The 24043-nt window shown below is 48.9% G+C and overlaps 3 protein-coding genes across 6 annotated transcripts; 1 reads left to right on the plus strand and 2 right to left on the minus strand.

Annotated features, from left to right (window-relative positions):
- Fscn3 (fascin actin-bundling protein 3) lies at positions 1-10545 on the minus strand. Its single transcript, XM_021164388.2, has 7 exons — positions 10307-10545; positions 7787-8483; positions 6888-7006; positions 4454-4613; positions 3340-3510; positions 2807-3012; positions 1-95 (listed from the first exon to the last, which is right to left on the minus strand). The coding sequence occupies exons 1-6, from the start codon at positions 10448-10450 to the stop codon at positions 2807-2809; spliced, it is 1497 nt and encodes a 498-aa protein (XP_021020047.1). The 5' UTR covers positions 10451-10545; the 3' UTR covers positions 1-95.
- A 1306-nt stretch (positions 10546-11851) lies between these two features.
- Positions 11852-14820, minus strand: Arf5 (ARF GTPase 5). Its single transcript, XM_021164387.2, has 6 exons — positions 14617-14820; positions 14001-14081; positions 13537-13646; positions 13086-13157; positions 12488-12613; positions 11852-12371 (listed from the first exon to the last, which is right to left on the minus strand). The coding sequence occupies exons 1-6, from the start codon at positions 14681-14683 to the stop codon at positions 12285-12287; spliced, it is 543 nt and encodes a 180-aa protein (XP_021020046.1). The 5' UTR covers positions 14684-14820; the 3' UTR covers positions 11852-12284.
- On the plus strand, positions 14146-23763 carry Gcc1 (GRIP and coiled-coil domain containing 1). Of its 4 annotated transcripts, XM_085840781.1 has the most exons (4): positions 14146-14531; positions 15960-16013; positions 16986-18083; positions 19264-23763. In XM_085840781.1, exons 3-4 carry the CDS (start codon positions 17052-17054, stop codon positions 20566-20568), a joined length of 2337 nt encoding a protein of 778 aa, XP_085696907.1. In that variant the 5' UTR covers positions 14146-14531; positions 15960-16013; positions 16986-17051; the 3' UTR covers positions 20569-23763. The 4 variants fall into 4 exon arrangements, with proteins under 4 accessions (XP_085696907.1, XP_029334484.1, XP_021020045.1 ...); XM_029478624.2 differs by lacking the exon at positions 15960-16013; XM_021164386.3 differs by lacking the exon at positions 14146-14531 and having other exon boundaries at positions 15505-16013.
- Positions 23764-24043: the final 280 nt, after the last annotated feature.

The raw sequence follows: 24043 nt of genomic DNA on the forward strand, positions 1-24043 counted from the left end.
TTTCCTCGTGGATCGTGACTCTGGGTCTTCTGCTCTGTTTAGTTCAGAGGTTGTTCCTGGAGGATTTACAGTTTGGCAGGTGACATCCCGTTGACCTGGAGAAGGAAGAGGAAATGAGCCTTCAGCAGCTAGTCATTTGTTGATTTCTAGCTTTCAGGAGAGTTCTGGCTGAGATCCTAGGAACAGAGAGAGAATAAAGTGATTTATCCCCTTCTTGATGAGGACAAACATTAAATAAGTGTGAAGTGAATTTATAGGACAAATTTCATCGGAGTTCAGAGAAGAGCTGTGTAATTTACCAAGCATCTGTTGGTGGGTTTTTTTTGTGTGTGCTTTTGTTTTGTTTTGTTTTGTTTTGTTTTGTTTTGTCTTGTCTTGTCTTGTCTTGTCTTGTCTTGTCTTGTCTTGTCTTGTCTTGTGTTGTTTTGTTTTGTTTTGTTTTGTTTTGTTTTGTTTTGTTTTGTTTTGTTTTTTTCAAGACAGGGTTTCTTTGTGCAGGCCTGGCTGTCCTGGAACTCACTCTGTAGACCAGACTGGCCTCGAACTCAGAAATCCACCTGCCTCTGCCTCCCAAGTGTGCTGGGATTAAAGGCACGTGCCACCACGCCCAGCTTTTTTTTTTTAAAGATTTATTTATTTATTATATATAAGTACACTGTAGCTGTCTTCAGACACTCCAGAAAAGTGTGCCAGATCTCATTATGGATGGTTGTGAACCACCATGTGGTTTCTGGAATTTGAACTCAGGACCTTTGAAAGAGCAGTTGGTGTTCTTAACCACTGAGCCATCTCTCCAGCCCATTTTGTGTTGTTTTAATGCTGGCATCGAACCCAGGACCTCCAGCATGTTCAGCACAAGTGCCTATTTACTATGAAGTTGAACAGAGTTAAAGACTTAGGATAGACTGAGTAGAAGATCTCTCACAGGAGAAAGCGCTCACAGGGCATTTAGTATCTCATGTAATCCTCACAATTCCCTCAAAACCATATTCTTGTTTCACCACCAAGGGACAGGTGTAGAGGAGTCTAGAACTGGGCATTTACGAACTACAGTGCACTGTCTACTAGAATATGGAGCTCAGAAGGAGCCTGAGAAACTTATGTCAAACCAAATCTGTTTCTTCATGACATAGATAAGAAAGTTGAAGCCTAATGGGTTCTATTTGGTTTCTTAGAGTTTGTGCACCGTAAGGTGGCTATGTGAATATAAGGAACACACTGAAGGTCTCTATGGTTGGTTTCTAATTGACTTTTAGCTTTGATAATACCTATCAAGTACATTTTTTCCACTTTACATACAAGGAAACAAAGGTCTTGAAATGTGAAAGCAATTTCCCTAAGGTCACAGTACTAGCTAGAAGAATACTTGCCTCCCACTCAGGAAGTCCTGGGTTCCATCTCCAATACTACATAAAACCAGGTATGGTGGAGTATGCAGCAATCAGCTCCCAGGAGGGTGAGGCAGGAGAATCCTGACTTCAAAGACATTCCTGACTAGTGAGTAAGTTGCAAGCCAGTCTGGGCTATATGACCCAATGTCAGCAGTCACAACAACAAACCTGAAGTACTTTCTACAACGTTCATTTGACCAGGAAAATGGGTCCCTGAGAAAGGACAGGATTAAGAACAAGAGTCCTGGAGTTCTGAACAGAGATAGTGAAACAGAGGTAGCATGTTAAAATAAGCTTGGTGGGAAAGAGATCGAATAGGGATGAATCTGGATACAGAGGCTGTTACTGAAGGGCAATTAAGGCAGTACCTAGAACTGATGATGAGAATTATAAAGGAGAGTGCAGTCAAGAAGCATCCTTAAGGAAATGCCCAAAAATTTGCATGGTTCCGTAAAGGCGGCCAAAAGGAGGTTGGTTAGACAGGCAGTACCCAGTCTTTGACTCTGACTATCCTGAAGGACAATGGCAATCGGGCTGGGAGAGAAGATATGGCAGCAGAGAGTCACCTAAAAGGGGACTATGGAAGGGAATCAGTCATGCTGATTTTGAGGGACTGGACGGTTGAGGTCAAGTCAACGTCCCTTAAGGAAGTTGGAGAGAAATGACATTGGTATCTCAGAGAAGATTTGGGGTGGAGATAAACCAAGCAGTAAGGATGGAAATGTCTCTCCCTATCTGCCTGCCTCCTCAAAGTCACCTGTTTTATCCCAAAATGGGGTAAAATTCTGAATCTTAAAGGAGACATAAGTTTATATATACATCCAGGACTGCTTGCAGTCCCACAAGTCAGTGTGGCATAGTACTGAGAAGCTCAGACATGATGCTCTTCTTCCCTCTCCAGCAACAGCCTAGAAGGAAGGTGCGGATTTGGAATAAAAGCCTGAAGTCGGTCAGCTCTTAGATACAAGCCAGCCCATTTCTGAATTTTGGTCTTTTTACCACATGTATCCCCACCTACCTCCGTTCTCCTTTTTTGCCTCAGCTCCTGCTTCCCTGACTGACATCTTTCTCTTTTTAATTAATTAATTAATTATAGTTAGTTAGTTAGTTTTTGTTTTTTTTGTTTTTTCGAGACAGGGTTTCTCTGTAGCCCTGGCTGTCCTAGAACTCACTTTGTAGACCAGGCTGGCCTCGAACCCAGAAATCTTCCTGCTTCTGCCTCCCAAGTGTGCTGGGATTAAAGGCGTGCGCCACCACCAGCCGGCTGATTAATTAATTTTTTACGCTCCATATTTTATTCTTTCCCCCACCCCCGTCCACCATCCCATACCTCTTCCCCAGCCTCCTGTCTCCTTATGGATGTTCCCTCCCCTGCACCCCCACCCCCCCCCCCCCCCGACATCTTTCTCTCTTACCTAAAATTCCCAGATACATTCTTTGGTAATTTCTTCGCTGTCTGCCAATAGTGTGCCACTCCGGTCGGCTCGGAGGTAGAAGCCATTGGGTGCCAGCACCGTGAGCAAGCTGCTCCCCTGAAGTTCTATGCAGAAGTTGAGGGCAAATTTTCCCCAAGGGCGGAAGGTGCCAAAGGATGTTATTGACCAGAAGGACCCACCCTGTGCTGGGGAGGGAAGAGCTCAGGTTGGTTGGCCATTTGGAAAGGAATTTTCTTAGCAATAAAACCTCCAACAGGGCTCCCCAGAGGCATATTAGCCTCCCTCTGGGGATCGTGTCCTGTCTGCATTAGCACATCCATCTATAGAAATGCCAGAGGACCCGGTGGGGACCTCACCGCTTATTCTGCTAACCCGCGCTAGAGCCTTGAAGTTTGAAACCAAATCAAAACCCTGTTTTCCTTTTTATGCTGAGCACTGGCTTGAGTACCTGTTCCTAAAGTCTGGCCTGGGGCTGGATAATGATCTCTGGATCAGAAAGAAGGACCGCTCACCCTGAAAATGATAGATGCCCTGGCGGCAGGGCAATAGCTGAATACAGTCAGGTTGATCCATGTTGCACTTCAGCAGGTCGTGGTCAGAGGAGGAGCCCACATACCCATACCGACCGCGTAAGACGAGAAAGGGGCGATTGGCAAATCGAATCCCCAGCTCCTCGTTAGGGCCTGAAAAATACAGGAAGTTGGATAGGCTGGCTCTCCGTGATTTCCCAGATGGAAGAAAAGGAGCCCTAAGGATACTCAAGGACGTTGTCGATATTTTTTCTGTGTGTGCTTGTATGGGCATGGAAGCCAGAGGAGGGTGCCAGGTGTCCTCCTCTGTCACTCTTGGCCATATCCCCTTGAGATAGGGCTTCTTACTGAACCTATAACTCTATATTTTTCATGAAGGTTGGCAGCCAGCAAGCTGCAACCCTTGTCTGTCTGTTCCGGTCCCCTCCAGTGCTGTGGTTATAGGTGCCCATACAATACCCAGCTTCTCATGTGGGTGTTGGGGAATCAGAACTCCGGTCTTCACACTGGTGGTAGCAGGTGCTTTGCTCCCTGAGCCGTCAAATCACTCTAGCCCCAGAATGTTGTCTGTATTTTAACCTTTAATGAACACCTACTATGTGCCAGGTCTTACTAGGTACTTGTGAAAATGTTTGCAAGGGCTGGGCATGGCCTGGAGCACAAGAAATTTAAATATTCTGCCCTCTTTGGGATGTGTTAATCTGTTTAATCCCCACCCCAACCCTGCAAAACATCGGAACAGAATTCTCTGTCACAGACTAAAAGCACAAAAAGGGTATTGTTCCAACAACAAGCACTTGGCAAGTGAACACACACCCTAAGCTCCTGATCTCAACTCAGTGCTTCCAACCCCTTTTTAAAAACTGTCCTCTGTTGAAAACACTTGCCACAGCAGACTAACAACATGAGTTCAATCCCTGGAACCCCAGGGAAAGGGGAAAACCAAGAAAATGGATTCCCGAGGGTTGTTCTCTGACATCCCTACTCACTCTCTCTCCCCTCGTCCTCCCCACCATACAGATGCAACAGCAATAAACACTAATTTAAAAGTCGTATGTGATGTGGGTTAGACTGGGAGGAGAGTGACTGGGCTCACCTGGGATGGTGACATTTGCCATTAGCAGGCCATCAGAGGCTATGCCCAGGAAACGCCCATTGGGGGACTGCAGGGTGATTTTCCCACAATTCCAGTGCACTCGGAAGAAGGTGTCAGACTCCATGGGGTGTCCGTCAGCGATGATTGCCCGATGCCTCCTCTGGAGAGAATGTGGGGACCAGAGACCAGGAGTAAGGATGACAACCCCAGCTTTTTCCCCATTACTTTCAGTCCTGGACCCAATTCCAACATACTCCCCGCCCCCTTCCTCTCCCGTCCCCTCCCCCTCCCCAGCTCCTGTAATTCTCTAGAGTATGCTTTATGCTTTCAAAACCTCTTTGCAAGGAAAAAAAATTCCACAGAAATAATTTTGGGATCTCAGGTCTCCTACCTCATTCGGTCTGCAGTGTAATCCAGTGAGAAACATAAAACAAAGGGACCAGGATATTTTAAGAAGAGAAACTTTGATCCTGACTTCAAAATAACTTTGAAATATTTAAAGTGAAAATTAGATTATAAACCTGCTAGAAGACCTGAGAGAAACACTTTGCAACTTAGGGGTCGAACAGTGATTTATTGGGATAGGGAAGGATTAACATTTGAAAAATTGGACTTGGTGAATGAAACCAAACCAATGCCATTAAAAATGCAAAGGGGTCTAGGTGCCTTTAATCCCAGCAGAGGCAAGCAGATCTCTGTAGTTTAAGACCAGCCTGGTCTAAATCATGACCAGTTGTAGGATAAGCCAAAGCTATATAGTGAGACCCCTTCTCAAAAAATCAAAACAATAAATAAATAAATAAATAAATAAATAAATAAATAAATAAATGCATAGGCAAGACATAGACTGGAGAAAGAGTGCACAGCACATAGATTTGGCAAAGGACTTGAATTTAGAACACATGAAGATCTCATACATTTCAGTTATAAGACTACCAGCCCAATAGCAAATGGGGGCAAAAGTTTGAAGACACCTAGCAAAGAAGATGTACAGTTACCAAATACATTTTGAAGAGATGCTTAAATAACCACTTATAAATAATATAAACACTAACAGAAACATAATCAAATGTTACGCAGCCACTGGAGTGAATGAAACCCAGGCAATACTAAGTGTTGGTGAAGTTAGGCAACAGCTAGAACCCTACACCCTGCAGGAAAATAGAAAATGGCACAGTTGTTTCTGAAAACTGTTTGCTATTTTCTGCCCCTCATTTCCCTTTAATATATGATCTTATGTAGTTTAGGTTGGCCTAAGCAACACACACACACACACACACACACACGCACACGCACACGCACAAGCGCTTGCACATGTAAAACCAAGGCTAGACTTGGACTCATGATCTACCTGGCCGGATCTACCTGCTTCTACTGCCCAAGCTCTGGGATTCCAGGCATGCAGCCTCAGACCCAGCTGACAACAGTTTGACACTGTCTAGAGACATTAAACACCTATCTATCATATAACCCAGTAGTTCCACTCTTAGGTGCTTATCTAAGATATTAGAGAATAAAAGCCTGCACGAGACTTCTACATGAACACGCATAGCAACTTTATTCATAAGACCAAACTGTAAACAGCCCAAGTGCTTAACAGCAACTGAACGAATAAAACAAATCATGTTTATGCTTATGAGTAGTGTGAGAGGTTACTGCATAGCTGATGCGCTACTGATGCACATCGGGTTGGACTGAGCACAATCTGTTCTCTAAAAGAAGTTGTATAGGGCTGGAGAGATGGCTCAGCAGTTGAGAGCACTGACTGCTCTTCCAGAGGTCCTGAGTTTAATTCCCAGGAATCACAAGGTGGCTCACAACCATCTGTAATGGGATCTGATGCCCCCTTCTGGTGTGTCTGAGGACAGTGACGGTGTACTCACATACATAAAATAAAATCTTAAAAAAAAAGTTTGTATAGCACATATGCCATATGAGTTCATCTAGATGAAATTCCAGAGCAGGAAAATCTAATCTAGAGCAGCAGAATAAACACAGACCAGTGGTGTGGAAAGGCTCAGGCTAGAGGAAAATGGAGGTGATAGTTGTGAATTTGCATGGAGGCAGAACCACTCTACCTTGTGGTATGGCTGTGGTATGGTTGCACGGTTATATACATTTGCTGAGGCATATTAAATTTTACACTTAAAGTAGGTCAATTTATTCATATAACATATCATTTGTACATTTATACACAATATATAAGGTACACTATATGTCATATAATTTACATTTGTTTTACTAATGTGCTATTAAAATTGATTTTTTTTTTTAACGGAAAGGGCCCATTGAGTAAAAATGAATATCTATTGAGCTGGGCCTCTATAGTTCATCTAATCTTATCTCGCCCTACATGCTGGGGAAAGGAGAAAGTAAGTCTAGACAGGGAGAGCTCAGAGTTTACAGTTTCTTGCATTGAAGACCAAAGTCTCACCTGAGCTAGGTAGTAGCCATTGGCTGAACGAAGTTGCAAGGTAGGAGTCTCACTGTCACATTCGTACTGGAACAAGGACATCTGGGTCAAGCGCTCAGAAGCAGCACACACCTCAGCGTCTGAGGAGGTATGCAAGCAGCTTCTTAGCTCCGCCCCAGCCCCTTCTTAGCTCCGCCCCAGCCCCTTCTTAGCTCCGCCCCAGACCCTTGGCTGTGCTCATTGCTGGCTTTCCCTGTACTTCTCCTTCCTCCACCTTATGCTTGCTCAGAATAATCTGGACAAGCTCAGGTGGCTTTCCTTTAAAGCTGTATTGTCATCTGTGTTAGTCTGCCCAGGATCTTTCTTATGACTAAAGTTCAAAATTTCTTGTGGTCCTGTGCCAGTTAATGTTTTGCTGACTTGACACAAGATAAGAGTCATCCCGAGATAGGGAATCTTAACCGAGGGGTCGCTTCTATCAGATGACTTGTAAGCAAGTCTCTTGGGACCATTTTCTTGATTGATCATTGATGTGGAAGGGCCCAGGGTCCAGCCCACTGGGGACAGTACCATCCCTGGGCCAATATCCCTGGGTGATAAAAGAAAGTAAACTGGGAAAGCCATGGGGAACAAGCCGATAGTCACTGTTTCTCTATGGTTCTGTTTCAGTTCCTGGTCCTTGCTTCTCTCAGTGTTATACTGTAACCAAAACAGCAGCAGCAGCAGCAGCAGCAGCAGCAACAACAACAACAACAACGACACCCACCCCCGCAAACCCTTTCCTCCCCAAGTTGTTTTGGGCATGGTGTCTATCACAGCAACAAAAAAAACTAGGGCACATCCTGAACACAGTTTCCTCTTTCTAGCACCTAGCCCTCTCCCCACCCCCACCCTATGATGGTCCTGGACCCAGTACTTGCCATAGATGACTGAGAGGAACCTCCGAGACTTGGACTTCAGGCTGACCCAGGTCGGGAAGTGCTGTAGGACAAACCACTCCTCGCCCTTCATGGGAGCAGAGCCCAGGCCCAGTAGAAGATGTGAACCCTGCGGATACAATGTGCCGCCTTCTCCATCACTTAGGGCCACGAGTCCTCGAGGTCGTACTTGCATGTGAAAAGCTGTCTGTGATGAGCGTTGAGGGACCAGACGGTCTACTCGAGACAAGAAATGGTGTGTAGAAGTCTCCAGATGGTAACATCCATCTTGGAAATGTAACAGGAAACCACATTCCTCTAGGCAGGGGATTGCTGCGTCTACCCAAATTCGGCCCACAGTGTGGTCTGCTCGGGCGTAGCTGTGGTAGATGGGGCTGTAGAGGATCACGTGGACATGCAAGGCTGGCCTGGGAGTCCACATATGGTAAGCTGAAAGAACCCTGGAGTTGCAGAATACATCCTCCCCATCGGACTCAAGATAGCGACCGGAGATTATGCACTGGAGGGTCCATTTGCCGTTTCGGTGGAAGCGGAGCAGGAAGCATCCGTGGTGACTAGTTCTTGGCCTGCCATAGCACACAGTACCATCTGCTTCGCACAGCAGATAGAGGCCCTGCAAGCTCTTTAGTCGTATCACAGCCTGTGATTCATGTTCATTGCTCACCAGGAGCTCCCAGGTCTGGAGGTGTCAGGAAGAGGAGGGAAATAAGTGGTACCAAGTCAACAACCGAAACCACGCCCCTTGGGACCAGCAGCACCTCCAACAAGACCAGTCAGCCTCCCTTCCATATCTACATCTCCTTGCTATGAATGTCTTCTTGCTCAGTCAACACAATTGAAAAGATTTCTGGGCTGGGGGTGGTGGTGCATGCCTTTAGTTCCAGCACTCAGGAGACAGAGGCAGCTGGTTCTTGGTGAGTTCAAGGTCAGCCTGGTTTGCATAGGCAGGTCTAGACCAGCCAGGGATACACAGTGAGCCTGTCTCAAAACAGAACAGAACGAAACAAACAAACAAAAATACAACAACAAAAGATTTATGGGCTGCTCATCTCTAGAGAGATAGGACTTCATTTTTTTTGTTTTGTTTTTGGTTTTTGGAGACAGGGTTTCTCTGTATAGCCCTGGATGTCCTGGAACTCACTTTGTAGACTAGGCTGGCCTCAAACTCAGAAATCTGCCTGCCTCTGCCTCCAGAGTGCTGGGATTAAAGGCGTGTGCCACCACCACCCAGCTGCAATAGGACTTCTTAAGATGCAATGGGAGCCAAAGAGATAGCTCAGTGTAAAAAGCACTTGGCTCAAAAACCTGACAGGCCAATATTTATGGAAGCCACGTTTTAAAAGCTAGATGCAGTCTGGTGAGATTGTGCTATGGGTAAAGTTGCCAAGCCTGATGACCTGGGTCCTACTTGGTGGAAAGAAAGAACTGACTTCTACAAGTTGACCTCTGACCTCCACAGGTGTGCCGTGTACACCCATGAGCATGCACACACTCGTACACACACAAACAAATAAATGAATGAATGAAAATGTAATAATTAAAAAAGCCTTATACAGTGGCAAGCATCTGTAATCCCAGCATTCCAGTGGCAAGATGGGAGGCCGAGACAGGAGAATGTCTGGGGCCTGGAGGCCAGAGTGTAGGCTAACCAAGAGAGAGATTGACTCAGCCAGGTGGGAGAGAACTGACTCTGGAAAGTTGTCCTCTGACCTCACAGGTATGTACTTACACACACACACACACACACACACACACACACACACACACACACACACAGAGAGAGAGAGAGAGAGAGAGAGAGAGAGAGAGAGAGAGAATGAACCAGTGAGAAATTCTAGACTAGGATCTCAGAGAAGCTAAACCTTCCTTTTCCTTATGCCCCCAACCCGCCAGCACCTACAAGAAACCCAGCTTTGCTTCATGTCTCCTTTCTTCCACCCTTCCTACAGCCCCTGGATAGCACACAGGGCCCAGTGCCTCCACTCGTAGGGTCCACATCTCCATCAGGAGAGAAGAGCCAGAAAGGGATGCTGACTCTTGGTATAGATGCTGAGGTACAATTTGTGGGGACACTGTGATAAATTTGTTTAACAGGAGAAGACTTGGCTTTTAGTTTTCTAACAGAGACCAAGTCAGCAAATACTTGGGTCTTGTACTATGGTCCAACTTCCTCTGGATGCCTGGTTCTGCCTTCCAGCCTCGACTCCCTGCCTCTCTGCTTTATGATGACACAACCACCCTTTGTTGGGAATGGAGTGTAGGGGACACTGAAGCACTCAGGCCAGCACTGACTTCATCTTAGGGAAACAGTTTTGGAAGGTGGCACAATGAGGATCCATGAGCAAAAGCCTGGAGTAGAAGTGTCTTATCCTGGCAACAGCAGAGACTATGCCAGTGATTAGGAGAGAAGTGCAGCACGCACACACACACACACACACACACACACACACACACATACACCCCATTCAGAAAATTGGTTCTAGTCCAGGTTCGCCTTGTTACCTGTCTCCTGCCCAAACTCTTTGCAGAAGCTGTGACTGAACTCTTATATGCTTCAAAGGTGAGGTAGGTTCCTGCCCAGCTGATGAGCCCAACCCTTAGGTCCTCCGCCTTTGGATGTCTGTGTATCCAGTCCACCTCAGCCATGCGGCTGGTGCCACAAGTGATGACTCTGTCCGGCCCAGGCTTCCCCCCAGTGGTAAGGTCCCACAGGCCATATGGCCGGGAATAAGGCCCGTAGTACCCACCAGAAGCTGTTCCCAGAGGAAACTTTCCAGGCAGAGGTCTGGCCTAGGGGGCAGCACCTCTGTGACCCAGAAGCATTGTGACTATTAAGGTTACCTTTGTACCAGCACAGTGGGGAAAGGGCGCTGGCAATAGGAGCATCAATCATGGGCCAAAGGAAGTGGGTCCCGAGCTCTGGGCATTTGTCTTCCTAACTCCAAGCAGTGAGGTAGAATTAAACTGGAAATCAGTGCTGCAATCTGAGACTTTAGTTCTGTCCCTCTCTTTCTTATTAACAAGATAGGAATCAACCTATTTACTTCCTAACAAGGGCATTCTGCTTGGCTCTCTCTGGCTCAGCTCCTTTTCTTTTTTAAGTTCAAGTCAGCCAAGGTTAAAAAATATATATATTGGTCTTTAGGGGCCTTCGGAAGACAAGGTCAAACTGTTTAGGAAATTATTTTGTTTAGAAGGCAAGGAAACTGGATACATAACCATTAAGGATGAAGTTCCTTTTAAAACCATAAAGGCTCAGAAAGAATAGTTTAGGTGGAGGAAACCCCAGAACTGGGCTTTACCAAGCCCAGCCATGTTACAGGTGAACTGGCTGGGCAGAAAGCCAGATCTGCCAGAAAGGATGCCAGCCTTCCCCTTCCCCCCAGGCTCTGCCAGATCACTTCCTGCAAAGCTCAAGGAGAAAAACCTCAGCCTAGAACCTAGACCATCCTGAAAAGACAAAAAGAGGTACTTGAAATGGGGACAACAGGCCTGGTTTAAGTTTTGCTGGGATCTACAGGGAGACATGTAATCAACCTTGCCTGGAGAATGGCCCAGAGCCCTGGTCCTTTAGGTGCCCTTCCTGCTTCAGCAGTGATGGAATCTTCCCATGTAGACAGAGTCCCAGTGGTTCCCAGCAAAGGTTCCACCAGTGCTCAGTAAATACGGCTCACAGTTGCTCCCTGGCATAGACGGAATCATCAGGGTAATTGTAAACATGCATGTTGTTGGGCTGCCAGGAGGCTCGTGTGTCTTGGGGAGCCTATCTTTTGAATGTCCACGTGCACAAAGCTATGATGAACTAACTGCTAAGCAGCTAGGGTAAGAGATAGGAAACAGACTCTCGTCTGTGGACTGAGAAAGGGACTAATAGACTTAACCATCCTCGGAGCTGAGGGAGACACGGCATTTCCTCCCCCTAGAAACCCTCCAGGGGAAGCTGAGGAAGAAAAGGGTTCGTGTGCACTGCCCTCCTGGATTCAGCGGCTTTCAGCCTCGCCCACAGTAACTCAGCTTCCCAACTTCCAGGCAACAGACAACACCGGGTACAAACCACAGCAAATTTATTACTCAATATCCAGTTCCACATCATAGCACCACCCGGAGCCCTCACGTTCCTCCCCCCAAAACCTGGCCCCAAGGGTACACCCAAAACTGAAAAAAAAAAAAAATCAAAAACCAAAACCAAAACCAAAACCAAATTAAATCCAGATCCCTGCTCCTCCCCTGGAAGAGGGGGCCTTGGCCAGGAAGCCCTTCCACAGGTCCCAGCAGGCAGGAGAGCAGAGCCCTCTGTGCCCAGAGAGCAAGGCTCCAGGCTCCAACGACAAGAGAGAGCATGCAGGCAGGCGCAGGAGCAGAGGCCTGTCTGTGGGGAGGAAGAGTGGGGAGGAAGGGCACTGCCTGAGGAGTCCGGGAGTCTGGTCATCCCGGGATGCACGCGGGAGCTTCCGGGCAGCAGGGGCCTGCCCCTGGCTGGCTAGCGCTTTGACAGCTCGTGGGACAGCCAGTCCAGCCCATCATACAGGCCTGTGCCTTGGGTGGCACAGGTGGCCTGGACGTACCACTGTAGGAACAGAGAGAAGGAGATCAGTCTCAGGGAAGAGAAGGGACACCTCTGTCCGCCCAGGCTCCCGAGGAGAGCCCGGGCGGGGCCCAGTGCCGAGGGGATGTGAGCCTTACCGTGCGGCTACGCAGGTGCTGAAGGCCCAGCTTGTCAGTCAGCTCGCTCACGGGCATGGCATTGGGCATGTCCTGCTTGTTGGCAAACACCAGCAGCACCGCATCCCGAAGCTCATCCTCTTGCAGCTGAGGGGAGAAGAGAGGGTGGGACCTGTGGTTTCAAGGCCCCCCCGGCTGACTGCACTGTTGGGGAGTTCTCATTTCCCAGATTCTTTGTAGGAAAAAGACAGTGCTGAACATCAACACAGGTCTAAATGAGCTCAAGCCCCCTAAACTCTAGGAAAAAAACCCAAACTATCCTAATTTAAGAACTTGTTCTAAGCAAAGATGACAAAAATCCCAACAGAAAACAAAAGAACAAGTAACCTGAGATGCTATTTCTCTTTAGCATAGACAACCCCTCTCTCTTTCTCTCAACTCCGTAGACTTGGATGGAAAGGATTGAAATTAAAAAGTCCTGTCTAAAGTGGATAAGATAGGACTTATCCAGTGCCATGAAGGAAAACCTCCTGCCCTTAGTGTTCTGGACTTCCTACCACCCCCCAGAGGACTCTCTGTCCAAAAGCCCAGGGCTCGGTTCCCGGAGCTGGATATTTACCATCTTCTGGAGTTCATCAGCAGACTCCTGGACCCGCTCCCGGTCGTTGCTGTCTACCACGAAGATGAGGCCCTGGGTGGGAAGGAAGAAAGGAAGCAGAAGGGGTCACTCTTACCTAGGTCCCACCCTCACCTGGCCTGGTCTCACTTCTCCCATCTTGAGTTGTATCAGCCTTTCTCATCTGGTAAACTTCTAGTCTGCAGAGACCACTGAGGGAGGGAGGGAGGGAGGGAGGGAGGGAGGGAGGGAGGGAGGGAAAAGCTGTGTTGTTGAGAACTACAGGAGATGGCATGGCCCTAGAACTCTGCTTCTCAGAATAAGGTGAGGGTGAATTCTTAAGCTTAGCAAAGATGAGAGCAGTGACAGCCAAGGCCTCGGCCAACAGCCCAGTCCTGGTCTAACTCAAGCCCTCTCCCAGGGGTTGTCCCCCCACCTCCCAACCCAACTGCACCTGAGTGTTCTGGAAGTAATGCCGCCACAGAGGCCGAATCTTATCCTGGCCTCCCACATCCCACACTGTGAAACAGATGTTCTTATATTCCACTGTTTCCACATTGAAACCTGCAGGAAAAAAAAAAATTTTTTTTTTTTTTGAGTGAAAAGGGGAAAAAAACAGGTCCTTAAAGGAACTCACTAAAACCACTCCGATCTCTGCAAAGGACACAAATCCAGAAGGCACTGACCACCAAGGCCAAGTGGAATAGAATCCAGAGGACCGGAGGTCAACAGATATGCTAGGCTCATGGTCCACGCCTCAGGCACCATCAGGCGCTTAGAGATACGGTGACCCATTTCTCAAGTAGCCGTATCTGGTGTCAGGGTCAGGGACAGATAAGGGCCTAGGCAGAAGTGGGAGCAGACCCCGACAAGGCCCAAAGTGACATTCCTGCTTCCAGCTCCTTGTCCTGGACTCACCTATAGTGGGGATGGTGGTGACAATCTCCCCCAACTTCAGTTTGTACAGGATGGTAGTCTTGCCAGCCGCATCCAAGCCAACTGCAACGGAGAAAAGGGGGGGGGGGGGGCAAAGAATGGAGACGGGAGCGAGGGAGCCCCCTAGAGCCCAGGGACAGGGAGAGGCCTGGCCAGCTGATGGTGATGGGGGCGGAGAGCAGGAGGGCCTCCAGGTGCGCGCTCTTCTCCACCTTCCGGGCCTTGAGGGCAGTCTGGGTGGCGAGTGCCAACTCCTGCCCCTCAAGTGCCCGAGGGGCGAGAGGGGCTAGGGAGGTAGGGGGCCTGGGAAGAAGGCCGCGTTCCTTTGAAAAGTCGTTTCCAAGGGCGGAATCCTCCCTTCTTAGCAGCCGGGCTGGGGCGGAGGAAGCGTCACCCCACCCAGGCCCCAGCTCCCGGTTTCAGGCCCAGGGCCGACACTGCAGATCCTGGCTTGCACGGGAGCGCGGCCCCCAGAGGCTTTGGCGGTGGGGTGTCTCGGGGTCAGGGTACCAGGTGAGCGGGACTGGAGGGACGCGGGGGCGGGAGGGCTGCGGCGGGGCCGGCGCCCCAAGCGGGCCGCGCGCTCGATCTGCCTCACCCATAAGGATCCGCATCTGCTTCTTCCCGAAGATCCGCGAAAAGAGCGCGGACACCGTGAGGCCCATGGCGGGGCCCGGGGCGGGGGCGCGGGCAGGGGACGCGGGGCGAGGGCTGGAACCGGCCGGCCGCGGGGGGATGGGGCGCAACAGCAGAAGGAGGAGGCGCCGCCGCCGCCGCCACCTCCGCGCGTCCGGGTCCGCCCGACGTCACGTGGCCCCGCCCCTCCGGGTCCGCCCCGGCCCCGCCCCCAGGCGCGTTTGCGGAAGAACTGAAGTCTAGCGAGGCCTGGCAGCCCGCCTGGGGACCAGGGCTTGGAAGGGGACTTGTTCTGGGTCTCCAGTGACCGCAGGACTTTGCTTTACTCTTAAGTGGTAAACTTGCATTCCTGAGAAGGCTTTGATAGAGTCGAAAAGTACATTTAAAAGATTCTCAAAGTAGCTCATTGTCTTTTGTTTTGAAACACTATGTCCACTATGTGGCCTTGGGTGGTTTGGAACTTGCTATGTAGACCAGCCTAGTCTCGAACTCACGGAGATGCGACGGCTGCCTTGGCTTTTTTTTTTTTTTTCTTTTTGCCTTAGCCTCTTGAGTAGATTTTTATTACAAAAATATTTTCTTCAAACCCGTTGTCACTCTTATTTCATCTCTTCCCCCCCCCCTCCTTTCTGAGCCCCCTCACAGGCTTGGTATCTTCATAATGTCACAGGAATCTTCTTTTGTTTCTAGCCCCTCCCCACTTTTTTTTTTTTTTTTTCCAGACAGGGTTTCTCTGTATAGCTCTGGTTGTCCTGGAACTTACTCTGTAGACCAGGCTGGCCTCAAACTCAGAAATCCACCTGCCTCTGCCTCCTGTGCTGGGACTAAAGGCGTGCGCCACCACGCCTGGCTCCCTCCCCACTTTTATTTCGTGTTCGTGTGTGGAGGTGCAGTGCTCAGAGGGCAACCTGTGGGAATCTGTTCTCTCTCTCCACCGTGTGGGCCCTGGTGGTAGAACTCAGGTCAGATCACTGGGCCTGGGTGGAAAGTGCCTTTACTGCGGAGTCGTCTTACAGACCCCACAAGAGTCTTGATGCTGTGCTCTTGAGGTGAAAATCTTTTCATGTCTTGTCACCTAAGGTGAAATGCCTTTAAGTTGGGTCCTTTGTTCCATCCAGCCTCATCAGTAGCCACCCTTCTCCCACACCATAAGCTTCCTAGGCAAGTTAGGCTCACGGATGCCTGACGTCCCTATACACCTTTCCACTTTCCTCCATGCTGGTTTCCCACATCTGCATTGAGCTTGGCAGTCTACTCATCTCTCAAACTTCAAATCATTTCCCCTAAGAGTCTCTGTCCCGACAGGTGCCTCATCTCCTTTATACCACTTCCACGATGCCCGGACACACTAGTGTGAAGGTGAGCTACTTGTTTGCATCTCTGTGTCCTTGCTGTTAGGAGTTTCTTGGGACAAGGCCATGCTTCTTCAGTGGTGCTATCTGGCATAGCATGTAGTATGTTGAGAGGCAGACTGAGATAGGACTCCTAAACTTCCTAGCTGAGTGACATTGGACATGTTACCCCTCTGTAGATTTTACTCTATGTTCCCGTAAGTGTTAACTCTTGTGACACAGCCCCGACTCCAGCATATGCTGGTATGCAAGATGGACCTCATGGCTATATAATGCCCCTCTGACTAAGCAGAACTAAGGGAGGGAGCTATTATGCTTTACGTTAACCAGGTACCGGCCTTGTTTTCCTAGTATGAGTCCTAACTGTTGCCCCAAATGTTGGACGGACATTGCCCCAAATAGTTTGATGCGTCTTTCATCTATGTTTTTGGGGCAAATGCAGTGCGACGTCGCCCCCTGTTGCTCACTGGTGGTAGCTTGAGGGCAAAGTTAGGCATCTCCAAACCACTGCTCAGGTGCTTGCCCTAGCCTTACCTACGGGTTACTCCCTCTCCAGGCCAACGGCAGACACTGGGTGCGGAAGCCACACCCATCTCACGCCCACGGCGGGGCGGGGTCTGTGGCGTTTTGCTGCCGTCACTTCCAGGGGACCCGGAAGCGGTGCTGTTCCAGTTGTTGGGAAATCGTGATGGAACCGGTCTTAGTGTAAACCCTGGACTGATCGTGGGCGGAGGGAGGCGGGTCTAGGTTGCGGTGGCCAGAGGAGCGGCTAGGGCGGGACAGGCTCAGGGCCTGTACTGGAGAGCCTAGGCTGAGTGCTCCTGCTAGGCCAGCGTCACTCCGCCTCCAGGTTGGAACTGGCTCCCACCTTCGGCCTGGCTCCCGCAGTGCTTTTGCCTGGCCACCGCGGCCGCCCGGACCGCTGGACGGACCGGGTGTATTGCCTGCAGCCAGACGGTTCTCTCTGCTTCACTTTTAGCTGTCCCTGTGGCTCTGCCCAGGGCTGCAAGAACGTTGACGTGGAGCAGTCCACTCCAGAACCCCCATGGAGAAGTTTGGGATGAATTTCGGGGGCGGCCCAAGTAAGAAGGATCTCTTGGAGACCATTGAGACACAGAAAAAGCAGCTTCTCCAGTACCAGGCAAGACTCAAGGATGTGGTGCGTGCCTATAAAAGCCTGCTGAAGGAGAAAGAAGCCCTGGAGGCCAGCATCAAGGTACTGTCGGTATCCCACGAGGCAGATGTAGGCCTCTCAGGTGTGCAGCCTCCAGGTCTCACGTTTCCTGATTCTGTGGATGACCGGTGCTCCACTCACAGTGAGGACAGCACCGGAACTGCCACTAGCTTGGATACCGCAGCCAGTCTTACAAGTGTCAAGGGTGAATTTGGGGTTGAAGATGACAGAGCGGCCCGTGGACCACTTCCCCCAAAGTCTGAAGAGGCCAGTGGGTCAGAGAGTGGCGTTAGTAGTAGCAGTGGGGATGGGCCATCTGCCGGTAGTGAGATGGACAAAAGAGTGCATCAGCTGAAGACTCAGTTGGCCACTTTGACTAGCTCCTTGGCGACAGTCACTCAGGAAAAGTCCCGTATGGAGGCGTCTTACCTGGCGGATAAGAAGAAGATGAAGCAGGACTTAGAGGATGCCAATAAAAAGGCAGAGGAAGAGCGGGGTCGTCTGGAGGGAGACTTGAAGGTTCTGCAAGAGCAGATAGCAGAAACCAAAGCCCGCCTCATTACACAGCAGCATGATCGTGCCCAGGAGCAGAGTGACCATGCCTTGATGCTGCGCGAGCTCCAGAAGCTCTTGCAGGAGGAGAGGACCCAGCGCCAGGACCTGGAACTTCGCTTAGAAGAGACCAGAGAAGCCTTGGCAGGGCGGGCATATGCCGCTGATCAGGTCGAAGGGTTTGAACTGCAGACCAAGCAGCTGACCCGAGAGGTAGAGGAGCTGAAAGGTGAGCTGCAAACCATTCGAGATGAGAAGAACCGACCAGACCCCCGGCTGCAGGAGCTTCAGCAAGAGGCTGCCCGTCTTAAAAGCCATTTCCAGGCCCAATTGCAGCAAGAAATGAGGAAGGTAATTATTCTCATATCCTTCAAATAGTCATTTTAACTTACATAGGAAATTATTATTTTTCTCTTCTGGTCATTAGCTATAACTGTAATGCATTCCCGTCGCACGTGTGCGTGCATGTGTGTGTATGTGTGTGTGTGTGTGTGTGTTTCATGAGGCAGGGTCCTACCATGTAACCCAGTCTGCCCTTGAACTCACAGAGATTTGCCTGCTTTTCCATACCAAGTGCTAGGATTAAAGGCACCCCTCTCCCCACTAAAGGCAGGGTCTTGTTCTAGTCAAGGGATGCCTGGTGAGATAGCGTGAGTTGTTAGCGTGAGTACTGGGGCTTTGGTCTGGTTCCACATTCCCAACATGCATAGTGATATTTGATGCCAAGTGAAAAATTGCATCAGTGAGTCCTGTGAAGTGTGGCTTTGTGTGGTGTCCTTCTAACAAGATGAGGAGTTTCTGAGTATTTCTGGGTTCAAGCCAGATAGCTCTATCTAGGCCTTGGGTGTTGGCATCTCACCAGCCGTGCTGCTTGAGGTGATACAGTGACAGCTGTGTAGGGAAAGCTTGTGTGTGTCCTGAGAAGTGTGTGCTTCTAGGTAAGGTGACTGGAGGAAGCAAAGGGGATTTCCCCAGAAGAAATGCCTTGTGCATACGCTCATTTGAGGGTTGCCTCAACTGTTTTATAGTGTTCCCTTTCAGGAGAGAGAGGGATCTAGGTTGGTTTTGGATTTCCAGGCATGTTGGGAAAGGGAAAGAATGTTACACGGTTTCTTTTTTTTTTTTTTTTTTTGGTTTTTTGAGACAGGGTTTCTCTGTATAGCTCTGGCTGTCCTGGAACTCACTTTGTAGACCAGGCTGGCCTCGAACTCAGAAATCCGCCTGCCTCTGCCTCCCGAGTGCTGGGATTAAAGGCGTGCGCCACCACGCCCGACTGTTACACGGTTTCTTTAAATGATTTGGAAAGTCGTGGCTAACAGGAACGTACTTTGTATTCAAGCTTAATGAAAAATGGAAAACTATGGCAGAAAGGGCACATATACAAAGGAACTTCAGTTAAAAATCCCCAGTTCCCACTTGTTCTGGGTCATCCCGAGCCCTGTTCACTTCTCTGTCTCCTCCCCCACACCCAGTTGACTGTAGGGTTTTGTGACTTTCCTGGATGCCTTGTCACCTGTTCTTTGCTTTGCAGACAGCCCTTGCAGAGGACCAGCTCCGCCATCAGTCTCAGGTAGAAGAGCAAAGGGTAGCAGCCCTGGAGAACCAGATCTCTGAGGTGTCTGAACTGCTGGGCACCTACGAGAAAGCCAAGCAGAAAGACCAGCTGGCCATCCAGAAGCTGAAGGAGCGACTTTTGCAGCTGGACCTGGAGAACAAGACACTGGCCCTCGCAGCCTCTAGCCGGTCCTCTCTTGACATCCATGGCGATGAATCCAGTCTAGATATCAATGTCTTGAAGGACAAGATGGAGAAGCTCAAGAAGCTACTACAGGTTGCAGCTAGGAAAAGCCAGGTGACCCTGGATGTGGAGAAGCTCTGCGACCCTGAGATAATGGCCAACTCCGAGGCTGCTGACGGGGAAAAGGCTACCGCGCTCTACTACCAACAGGAGCTGAAGCAGCTGAAGGAAGAGTTTGAGCGGTATAAGATGCGAGCCCAAGTTGTGCTCAAAAGCAAGAACACCAAAGATGGGAACCTGGGGAAGGAGCTGGAGGCAGCACAGGAGCAGCTCGCTGAGTTGAAGGACAAGTATATCTCCCTGCGGCTGTCCTGTGAGGAGCTGGAACGCCAGCACCAGCAGGAGGCTGAGGACTGGAAGCAGGAACTGGCCCGGCTGCAGCAGCTCCATCGGCAGGAACTGGAGCGCAGCCAGCTGGACTTCAGGGACCGCACACTGAAACTGGAGGAGGAGCTACACAAGCAGCGGGACCGGGCCCTGGCTGTGCTCGCGGAGAAGGACTTGGAGCTGGAGCAACTACGTTCTGTGGCCTTGTCCTCTGGTTTGCCAGGACGCCGAAGCCCCGTGGGAGGAGTGGGCGGTGGAGGTCTTGGGGACCCAGCTGACACAGCTTCCTCAGATAGCTTGACCCAGGCCCTGCAGCTTGCTGCAGCCAACGAGCCCACCTTCTTTCTTTATGCTGAGCAGTTGGCCCGCAAGGAGGTGGAGATCACATCTCTGAGGAAGCAGAAACACAGGCTAGAGGTAGAGGCCCATCAGCTGCAGGAAAGGCTGCTGGAGGAGGGCGAGCGGCATCGAGAGGAGGTTGGAGCCCTTCAGAGCCACATTGAAAAGAACATGAGGGACCAGAGCAGGGAGGGAGCCAACCTGGAATATCTCAAAAACATCATCTACCGCTTCCTGACCCTGCCTGACAGCCTAGGCCGCCAGCAGACGCTCACCGCCATCCTCACGATCTTGCACTTCAGTCCCGAAGAGAAACAAGTGCTAATGCGGCTCCCAAGCGGTGGGAGCTGGTGGCCTTCCGGCAAGAGATGATAGATACTTTTTGTTTTCTTACCAACTCCTGAAATCTCCGTGCCTCTTTTATTGTGGGAAGGGCAGGCTCGGATTTCTACGGCCTCTTCTCTTGCATTCTTATTTATTTCTTCACTGTGTTGAACTCAGAGCAGTTCAAAGTAGAATGGGATTATCTGCCAAGTGCCATTAATGCAGTTTTATCCTTGGGCTCTCAGGGTACTGCCAGTATTGAGACAGCATCTCGTAGTGATCTGTATGTGGAACATGTTAGGGAGAAAGGCTGGGGGTAGGAGGTGCGAGTTAGGGAAGTGGTGAGGGTTTTAATAAATAAGATATTGTATAATGCTTCCGGTCAGAGCTAGGAATAAACGTGACTCCCAGGGGAGGTCATCTGACTTTGGAACGTATACAGTAACTATGTATGTATTACTTCTCATTCAGCATCTGGTTCACTTTTATCTTAATTCTCTGGGGACATTAACATCAAGCTAGGAAGAGACCAGGAAGTTAGAAACAGTGACGGTTTGTCCAAAGGGCTGAGGTCTGGTGAGTTCCTCCCAGAACTTGGAACCTTGCTTCCAGGAAGCAGCTGAGCCCTTTGTGCCCATCCCAGAGAGGGTCCCGAGCAGCAGTGTGAGCTTAGCGATCTCCTGTTTGGTCCAGGACGGAGTTAAAAACAAACCTCTCCTGCTTAAGGCTGGCAGAGAGGGGGAGTGATGACTTCATGGTCTTTCCTTCAACATGGAGCTTGGATAAGAAATGACATCTTAGCTTCTTTCAGAGCATTTGGACAGTAAGCCGGGGCCTGCAGGGATACGAGGAATTTCTGCCAAGATGTATTCCCAGCTGTGTTTGCTTTTGCAGGACAGGAAAAAGGAGGTAATTTGCTGCAGATTCCAGAACACTGTTAGGACCCTCCCAGGAAAAGCAGAGTTCAGCTGAAATACTTTCTGCCCTATGATCCTGGCAGAGGTTAATTCTATTCTTTATTTTCTTTTGGTTAATTCTGTTCTTTAAGGAAAGAAGCTCTCAGAAAATTTGGGTCAAAGCACTATGAGTTGCCAATTCTTTTCTTTGATCAGTCTGCTCTTCCTGGTTATAAAGACCTTTGGACCTGAAAGATCAATGTTTGGCCATTAATATATATCTTTTTGCTATTTTTATTATCGAGATCTGTTTTGTGAGGGTTTGGGGTGCAGAAGACTTTGATTAACGATGTTTTCGATGGGAGGAGGTGACCTGATTATCTGCGGGAGCAGACTTCAATGGAACAGAAGTGATGTCTTTGTAGTAATAACAACGGTCATTAAACCCGAGTGACTTGAGCTGTGTTTCCTTAATGGTGGTGTCTATACATCTGGACACAAGTAGAGTGTGAAAATAAATGGTGAATGAAAAGGCTAGATAAATAGTTCCTTATATTGATCTCTGAGCTCAAATCCATATTCCATTATGTAAATCCATGAGCTTCACTCCAGGGAGGGATACCTCAGGGCTTTAACTGCCTGACAGATAAGAAATTTCTTAGGTTGGAATTGTGTGTGTGAGAGCGTGTGTGCACAGCTATGATGGAAAAGCTTTCTAAAGGGTTTAGTGAGTAGGCTTGATGCTTCCATAATTACTATTCATACCTAGAAGCAATCTGTTATGAGTGCTTCTTTTTCACTACAATCGGGATTCATGGTACCCTGGAAAGTTATCTCAGGACATCAAGCTAATAAGCTAATAATAGACTTCCTTCATGTCTTTGTCTTGCTCCCTCTGAGAAGATATCCGGGGGTTGCTGGTATTTCTAGGTGGCTCTAGGAAGGACAGAAACAACCACAGGCACAGTTGCTTTTCCAGGGCTAGTGTTTGCTGAGCTTAAATATTCTCTCTCTCCTTTTTTAAATTTAAAAACCCCAACTTTTAACTTTTGTTTTTATGTGTATGAGTGTTTTGCCTGCATGTTTGACAATGTTTCACATGCATACCTTGTACCCCGAGGAGTCAGGGAGGTTGGCACATCCCCCGGAACTGGAGTTACAGACAATAGCAAGTTCCCAGGTAGATGGTAGGAATTGAACCTGGAAACTCTCTAGAAGAGCAGTAATTGCCTTTAACCACTGAACCATCTCTCCAGCCCCTTAGAGTCTCTTGCTCAAGTATTTCGACCACTTAGAAGTTTCTGCAGTAATCACGACCTGCTGCAACAGGAAGTTTCCCCGGTGGTGGCTGGGCTCAGCATTGATCTCAGGATAAGGCATGAATATTTAGAAGGCAGTTGGACAAGGTCATCCAGCTAAACGACACTAGTAGGTTTCTCCCTGGGACCTGCGACCACAGGCTCTCCCTTGATCAGGTTTCCAGAACCTAGTGTTCTGGGACATGGGCCTCAACTTCAACCCTAAGGAGGTTGGTAATCCCCATAACAAGCATGTCACCATTACACTGGAGACCACACCTTCCCTGGCAGGTCATTATTGTAGCTCATAGGAGGCTGATGTACAAGTAAGAATGTTGATAGCTTGCCCCCAGCCCCCACCCCAATGGCCTGCAGAGCACCTTCTGACACAGTGAAGGTTAGCTAGTAGGAAGGATGCCTGCAGCCCATTTCCAGCTTCATTTCTTTATGTTGTGAGACTAAATTACACAATGTCTTCAGCAACCAAGTCTTACCATCAAGCTTGGGTGGAAAACCAAGAGAAATGCCAATAGCCTGTATTGTTTTGGGGGAGCCTTTGGGGACTTCCTAGCTAATAACTTGTAGGGAGACGTTCTACACCAGGGACTGGGATTTTTATTTAATAATCCATGGCTTCTAGAAGAAGAATTAATTATTCATCCATGGAGGACACATCCATTTAAAACTTTTAAAAAGATTAATATTATACATTATTTAGAGACCAGCTCTCTCTGTAGTCCTGACTTTCCTAGAACTCACTGTGTAGACCAGGCTGGCTTCAAACTCACAGAGTTCCTCCTGCCTCCGCCTCTCAAGTGCTAGCATTAAAGGTCTGTGCGACCATGATGCCGGGGCCAAGATTGTACATCTTTAATAGAGTTGTAGGTGTTCATCTGGTTTCCCCTTTACTTTTGTTTACCCACCACCCACACCTTGTCCTCCCATCCCTCCTGTTCTTCACTACTTAGATCTTTCGGCCCCCCATCCCCTCCCTTCTGCTGTCATGACCTGATGTGTTCTGCCTTCCCCACCCCCATCGGCCCACTTCTATCTTTCTCTCTTTTATCTTTACATTGTGTTTGACTTTTAAGAAAACAACAATTGGGGCAGTTTTAGGGTAGAAATTTAAATTATTTTTGAGACAGGATCTCACTATGTAGCCTTGATTGACCTGAAACTCATTATATAGACCAGGCTATCTTCACACTCTTAAGAGATCTGCCTAATTTTGCCTCTGGACTACTGGAATTAAATATAGGCATGTACCACCATGCCCAGCAATTATCTATCTATCTATCTATCTATCTATCTATCTATCTATCTATCTAT

Source organism: Mus caroli, unplaced genomic scaffold, assembly GCF_978045245.1.
Source record: "Mus caroli unplaced genomic scaffold, Mus_caroli_1 scaffold_7, whole genome shotgun sequence".
Classification (NCBI taxonomy): Eukaryota; Metazoa; Chordata; class Mammalia; order Rodentia; family Muridae; genus Mus; species Mus caroli.